Source organism: Lathyrus oleraceus, chromosome 6 (assembly GCF_024323335.1).
Source record: "Lathyrus oleraceus cultivar Zhongwan6 chromosome 6, CAAS_Psat_ZW6_1.0, whole genome shotgun sequence".
Lineage (NCBI taxonomy): Eukaryota > Viridiplantae > Streptophyta > Magnoliopsida > Fabales > Fabaceae > Lathyrus > Lathyrus oleraceus.
In genome coordinates this window covers 287,845,674-287,853,198 of record NC_066584.1, presented here as the reverse complement: position 1 = coordinate 287,853,198, position 7,525 = coordinate 287,845,674, and the positions used below count along the sequence as shown (strand labels likewise).

The window sequence follows — 7,525 nt, the reverse complement described above, 5'->3', positions numbered from 1 at the left end:
ACTCATCATTATCTGTTACTGAGATACTACGTTAAATATATAACCCAGACTAAAGATTTAAAATAAAAACAAAACAAACAATCTTATGTTTTTTGTGTTATCTCTGTAAAAAAAAACAAATTAAGTTAAATAAATAATAAAAAAGAAATTAATAAAAATAAAAAAAGAAAACAGAAAGAGAAATGGAACGGGGAAGAGAATACAGAGGAGTTCGTCTTCCTCCCTCTCTCTCTCGCATCTTACGAGCTCAAAACTTCCCCAACAATGGCAACCTCACGCACCCAGACTTCACATTTCACTCAATCTCACTCTTACCCTCAACGAAACCTCTTTCAAACACTCTCAGCTCTCACAAAAACAATCAAACAACAAGCATGAAGAGAAAGAAAAAGAGTAGGAAAGAGAGGTTCTTACAGAGCGTCGCTGCGGTGGTGGTGATGGATGCGAAGAAAGCTGGCCTCCAGGTACGATTTTGGGGTTTTAGGTTTTCTCTGCTTCAGATTTTCGCCTCCAGGTTTCTGTGAACAGTGGCCGCCTCTAACCTTTAGGAATTAGGGTTTTCTCTTCAGCCCCCTCTTATGAACAGTGGCATCTCTTTTATAGTCACACTACAAGGGTCTTTGAATTGGCCACTGAGACCAAAGGGATGTCAAACTTGGAAGTGCTTTTGGTGTCGCCAGTTTGTACCCTGTTTTGGTGCTTATTCTGAAAAAGGTACATGTACCTTGTACTTTCCCTTGAAAATATTTGATTCCCTTTTATTGATGCATATTTTCACTGCCGGTAAAAAAAACTATTCACTGCTGCGAATTCACTTGAACATAATATGTGTTGTTTGATGCTTGCAGGAAGGAGGTGGGGAAGTATGATGAGCTTGGTCTACCAAAAATGATGAGGATAGCTTACTAGTCCCAAGAAGCCGAAACCAATATAACACCAACCTGTAAGTTACCAGGACAAACACAAATGGTCCTGCTTCGGTAGCTTACCTACTGCCACAGCTTTCCTGATGCCATAATGTTCCTGATTGGAGCCTCCCTAATGTGTTACTCGATAGTGGCATATTTCCTGTGCATAGAAACTGTTGGCGCGACATATTTGATGCTGTCAGTCAAACTCGCCGCTTGGTTATATCACGGGATGGTCAGCGTAAAAGGTTGATAAGAGATGCAGGTTATGCAGCAGATTATACACTGGGTGATCTTCTGAGACCGAAGACATGGTCCATGTACATAGCACAGAAGATCTTGAATGGTTATCCAAGTAGAAGCAAAATGTCGGCATATGCTTCTGAGTTGAAATGCCTCCATTCCTACTCGTTGGATATCTTCCTCATTCTCATCATAAAATCCTCATTTATTGATCTTCTATTTCATATGCTCAAAGCCATACTGGATTCTTCAAGGGAGTAACAACAGCTTTCACATTCAAGTAGTTCTTAATACTGTATTCTCCTTTTTCCCTGCCTTGTCCACTCATCTTATATCCACCAAAAGGAATTGCAGCATCATATGTATTAAAGCAGTTTACCCAAACTGTTCCAACTTTCAGTGCTCTTGTCAAAGTATTAGCAGTGTTTAAGTTTTCTGTGAAGATCCCTGCTGCAAGACCATAGTTTGAATTATTTGCTCTTTGAATTACCTCTTCAGTGTTCTTGAATTTCAATATGGATTGTACTGGACCAAATATCTCTTCCTTTGCAATCAGCATGTCATCCTGAACATTTGAGAAGACAGTAGGCTGAACATAGAAGCCCTTGCTGCCATGAAGTACCTGCCAGCAACATGGTTGGCACGAACCAGAACATTTGTGGTTTGACCAGGAGCAATTAGTATGGCCTGAGTGGTGAATGGTTTTGTATAAACAGCATCAACCTCCACTACTGTCATGTTGTGACCCGCAATGGCAAAGAAAAGCTCGTCGTTGAGTGCAGCGTTGATGATTCTCATGAGGTATGTCTTCCCTTGCTCTACCTCCATTGCAAATGTATGCTTTTCAAACAAGGAAATAGTGGTCCTGGTTTTCCATTGATTGTATGTGCTTCTGACATATTTGGTGGCAATCCCATTTTGTTCCCTTGCTTTCAAATCCAAGTAAACTCATTGCGTTAGTAGTTCATAGTTCAGGACAACAGGATTTTAGACTTGGTAACTGTTTGTGGTGAATGCAGGGCAGTTCAGCAGGGTAAAGGTTGGTCTCTCTCACATAGCTAGTTGTTGTCACAACACTGGCAGAAGATCGTTCAGAGTCTGGACGAAGATTGGACAGGGCACTAAGATCAAGATTTGGGAACACTGAGCAACGGCACCGAGGACATTTCACATTCATCCTGAGCCACTCGTCAATGCATTCAACATGAAAATTGTGTGCACAAGGCAAGCCACGAACCTCATTCCCAACACGGAACTCTTCTAAGCAGATGGGGCATTCACTGCAATCAGTAGGGACAGCCTTTAACATGAACTTTGGAAGTTCCTGAATCAATGCTTCAACTGCTTCTCTCTGAGCTGGTGGTTAGGTAAAGCCCTGGATGATATGCAGCAGCATCTGGTCAAGTGAGTCTCTCCTCCTCCTAGCTGTTTCTGGTTCACAACTCTTCATATAACTGCCTTGAACTCTCTTGGATTTTTCTTTACTACTAGTCAAATCAGAAAACAAGAGCTTCTTACTAGAAGGAGTCTTCATAAGAACTTTTGTATCTGGAGAGCCAAAAGAAGCGTCATAGGGAACTCCTATTGTTTCAAAAAGCTTTCACATTCTTTTGCTCCTCAGTTGGGGACCTTAAACTCAATGTAGTCATCTGTTTTGAAAGGCATTCAGAGAGACTCTCTGCAGCTACAAGTTGCGACCTGATTGCATTCTGTAAACTATGCAGTGACTGAATGTGCCTTGAGGGTCCATATCTATTTTGTGAAGCTCCGCGACCAATGTGATGGCCACCATATTGACTGAATTTGTTCAGTTCAAGGGCATTGAAATGTCTCTCCAATTCAACTAACTGATTAGTTAAATCCTGATTCAGACTCAGTATATGCTGTCGCTTTAGCTCTAGTTCTGAATTCAACTTTTGAAAATTTGGATGTCCGAAACTCTTGGGAAATTTAATGAATGGCTTTGGTATTTTGCAGGGTGTTGTTATGTTAACGCAAGTTGGCAAGTTGGCGGCTAACTTCAACTTTTACTTCACCATTCCACTTCTGTTTCGATAGGTAAAGACCAAATTCTCCGCTTGAGCGCCAAAACCTTACACTGCCATTTTCCTGATGCTGGTGTAGATTGACTGTTGCAGCCTGAATTCGATGACAACGTGTTTTATTTCATTTGCACTTACCTGCCTTTTTTGTGTGCATTACTGTAGGAACAACTTGGTTTTGACGGCGTGCATCATCTATATGTGCTACATGAGATGCTTTGGATTTTTGCTTGGGATGCTGTAACAGGTTTTGGTATCTTAATGTGGTACCAAGCAATGAACATGACTGCAAGTTAAGTTGGGCTTATTTGTATTTTTGCAGACTGATATGAGTGATATGCAACCTTGCTAATCCATGGCCATTCCTGATCAGTTTATGGCAGCAGATGTGTTGTAGCAGGCTAGCATGATGACGGTGGTATGGTGCTGTTGCAAAGCAGGATGTGACATGATTGTGGCAGCAGCATTGGCTAGACCATCTGCATCCATGGATTTGTTGCACATGTATAAGGTTTTGTTGCATCCAAGGGCATGAGCAAAGGATAATGGTTGAACTGTTAGGGGCTCCTTGGTCCATGGTAGGGGCAGGCCAATGGCGAATGGTTAATGGTTCAAAAGCTACAAAGTCAAGGTGCACCACATGTGTTATTTGTGATGGAAGCCACCAAGAACGAACATAAATAAACATGAGGGTTGGATGACACATTGAAGAAAAAGGCCAGGCCAAGTTGGGTGGGCAAGAGCAAGTGAGGGTTGACTTGGTCAAAGTTGACCAAAAAGTCAACCGTTGACCAAAGTCAACAAATGGTCAAAAATGCATTTTTTTGTATTTTCTTTGTAAATGGAAAATGAATTATTGGTTAGGGTGAAATTGGGTTTGTGGATTTTGGGTTGACTTTGGTCAAAGTTGACCAAAAAGTCAACTGTTGACCAAAGTCAACAATTGGTCAAAGTGTCAATTTTGTGTGTATTTTTATGGAATCAAATGTAATGAAATAAAATTGAAATGGATTAACAAAAATGGTTTGAAGTTGGTTTCACAATTGGTTTAATCATAACTTGAATGTTTGACTCTTGAAAGAAAATAACTTGACTGATAATGTGTATGAACAAAACCATGAAATAAGACCATAAGGTTAGGGTTTTGACATAGTATCCATGAACCAATAACATGACTGGCAAGTGACTAGAAACACAAGAAACTGGGTGTTCAGATGACCAGACCATAGATGTATCCACAAACACAATACCATGACTTTGGAAAAAAAAACAATCCTCATATAAAACCAAAGTAAGGTTAGGCCAAGCATGCAAACAAACATAAAAAGATTTAGGAGCAAAATCGGGGTATGACATATACGTAATGTTTTTTACACAAAAAAACTATCATAAAAAAGCAACCATAATGCAGCATAGATCATGAAAAAATAGAGCATTCTGTAAAATAGTAGCAACAAACAATGTAAACTGCATTTGCCAGCTCTAATACATCATTGTTCATCAAATGCTAACTTGTGTATTCACGTAAAAGAAAAAAACATAGTATTTAAATGAGAAGAAAAAAAATACATTAACATAAGAAACTAATCAAGAGAAGAAAGAACAGTAAAAGAAAAGATGGAGATGGCAAATTATGCATGTTATAATGTATTCATTTAGTCCTTCAAACAATATCTGGATGGCTGATGATATATGATAAAACATGTTCCTCTTTTGTGTCTCCAAATTGCTTATGATATTTTGGGTTCTCGGCTTTTCTACTTCGTCCTTAAGCCCCTTCATGTGCCCTCATTATTGCGCAGGTGTTGGTAAGTATTCATCATCATATATTTCTTCTTCTTTTGCCAGTAAATTTGAATCATCAATACACATGATAGTTAGTCACATTGAATTTTCAACATAAAAACATATAAAAGTTCATACATTAAGACTGCCATAAAAACATATAAAAGTTCATACATTAAGACTTCCATAAAAAACATATAAAAGTTCATACATAAGACTTCCATAAAAACATATAAAAGTTCATACATTAAGACTGCGTTTCATAAATGAGAGATAAAAAAATATAATAATTCCTGAATTTTATATAAGGCAGGCTGGTTTTACTCTGAGTCAAGTCTTTGGGAAATTTTGAATGGGTATTTTCCTTGTTATAGTCAATATGGAATCCTAGCCGTTGAAACCTTTGCAAACTTAGGAATAATGTACTATGTGTTCCTAAGTGGTTTAGAAATGAATTCAGACACCATCTTAAGATCAAGGAAGAAAGGTACAAGCATAGCAATTGCCGGCATTGTGACGCCAATGTTATTTGGTGTTGGATTTCTAGCTCTACAAAAAACTTATAGATAAAAATGATGTTTTCGCACAAACACCAAAAGAAAATCAAGGCGAAGCATATTTATTCTGGTGTTTAGCACTTTCTGTAACAGGTTTCCCTGTCCTTGCAAGAATCTTAGCTAATCTTAACTTTTATATACAAAGCTGGAAAATAGCATTGACAGCAGCTATGTTAACGATGCATATGGTTGGGTTATGTTTACCTTGTTGATTCCTTATTCGACTAGAGGTGGAAAGCCTTATCTCTTAGTAATCTCTACTTTGATGTTCATAGTTTTTTGCTTTGCTGTGGTGAGACCTATCCTTACTCCAATCATTGAACACAGAACAAGTACGAACACGTGGCGAAAATCACACCTGTTGGACGTGTGACGGGAGGTTTATTTGTTCGTACATTACGGATTCTCTCGGTACACATCCTATTGTTGGAGCTTTTGTGTTTGGATTAATTTTGCCTCATGGAAAGTTTGCTGATGTTGTTTGGAATTGTCGGCAGATTTTGTTTCTGGGATTTTGTGTCCTGTTTACTTTGCTGGATTTGGTTTTAGAATCAACTTGCCTTTCCTTTGAAGCCAAAGAACGGGTTTAATGTTTTGGTTATGCTTTTGTTATGCATACCTAAAGTTTGAGCTCTGTGATTGTCACTTCTTCTTCGGTATGCCTGCCCGAGATGGAAGTTGCCATTGGATTGCTTCTCAACACCAAGGGTATCATGGCTGTCATACTACTGAATATTGCTTGGGACAAAAGGGTAATTTTAAACTACCATTTTTCTATTATGCATGATTTAAATCAAACAGCCTTTTAACCAACTTACTTTTTTTCTTTTTTCTTTACAGATTTTGGATCCAATACTTTCATGGTTATGATGCTTGCTATTATAGTAATGACGTAATGGTTCTCCCTTGATCAATGCAATATACAAACCAAAATTCCGATTCATGCAATCGCAATTAAGGACCGTGCAAAAACTGAGGTTCGATGTGGAGCTTCGAATCGTCGCTTGTGTCCACAATGCTAAACATGCCAATAACATGATCCATGTCATTGAAGCCACAAATGCTACTAGACTTTCACCTATACATGTATCAGTAGCTCACTTAGTTCAACTCACTAGACATGGCACAGCTATTCTTGTTTACAAATGGATAATCAAACAGCACGATTGGTGGCGCGACGCAACCAACTATGGATCACAATTAGAGTTGAGAGCATAACTAATGCATTTGAAAAACTCGAACACATACAATGCGATTAGGTTTGACATATCAAGTGTTGTCTCGTCCTACACAACTATCCATGAGGACATTTACAACTTGCCGAAGAGAAACGCGCCAGCCTAATTCTCCTTCCCTTTCACAAAGACTACTCAACAATAGAAGATGCTCCAGAAATAATCCACAATGAACATGTGAGATAAACAAAAATGTTCTACAAAAAGCACCTTGTTCGTAGGGATCTTTGTGGATCGCGGTTTAGGATCGTTGTTAGAAATAAAATTACGCATTATAATGATTTTCATCGGTGGACCTGACGACCGTGAAGCCTTGTCTATTGCATGGAGATTGGCGGGGCATCCAGGAACACAATTAATGTTGTGAGGATCAATCTGTTAGGTAAGGCTGCAGAAGAAACAAAAGAAAAATGGAAAAAAAGGCAAGTCTCGTCATGGAATGTTGTCGACGGTTTATAGACAATGTGATGCAAAAAGAGTTGGATGAAGAGTGTATAATTTCCTTAGGCACAAAGCAGTGAACAATAACGATTCAATTCTTACTCAGAGAAGGAAGTCCATTCGAAATACGGGCAAGAGATTCCAACGCTTCTTAACGATATTGATAAACCTGGATATGATTTGTACATGGTTGGACAAGGAAGCGGTAGAGAAAACGCGGTGATTTTTCGAGGTTGTTGGAATGGTGCGACCATCCTGAACTTGGTGATAGGTGACATATTGGCTAACTAGCTTTGGTACGCAATCTTCTGTGC

General features: G+C 38.9%; 2 protein-coding genes across 2 annotated transcripts; both read right to left on the bottom strand.

Annotated features, from left to right (window-relative positions):
- Positions 1 to 1,365: 1,365 nt before the first annotated feature.
- LOC127095229 (benzaldehyde dehydrogenase, mitochondrial) lies at positions 1,366 to 1,979 on the bottom strand. Its single transcript, XM_051033947.1, has 2 exons — positions 1,866 to 1,979; positions 1,366 to 1,773 (listed from the first exon to the last, which is right to left on the bottom strand). Exons 1-2 carry the CDS (start codon positions 1,977 to 1,979, stop codon positions 1,381 to 1,383), a joined length of 507 nt encoding a protein of 168 aa, XP_050889904.1. The 3' UTR covers positions 1,366 to 1,380.
- Positions 1,980 to 2,115: 136 nt separating this feature from the next.
- LOC127095228 (E3 ubiquitin-protein ligase SIS3-like) lies at positions 2,116 to 2,460 on the bottom strand. The gene has a single exon (XM_051033946.1). The coding sequence runs from the start codon at positions 2,458 to 2,460 to the stop codon at positions 2,116 to 2,118; it is 345 nt and encodes a 114-aa protein (XP_050889903.1).
- Between the last annotated feature and the right edge of the window lie 5,065 nt (positions 2,461 to 7,525).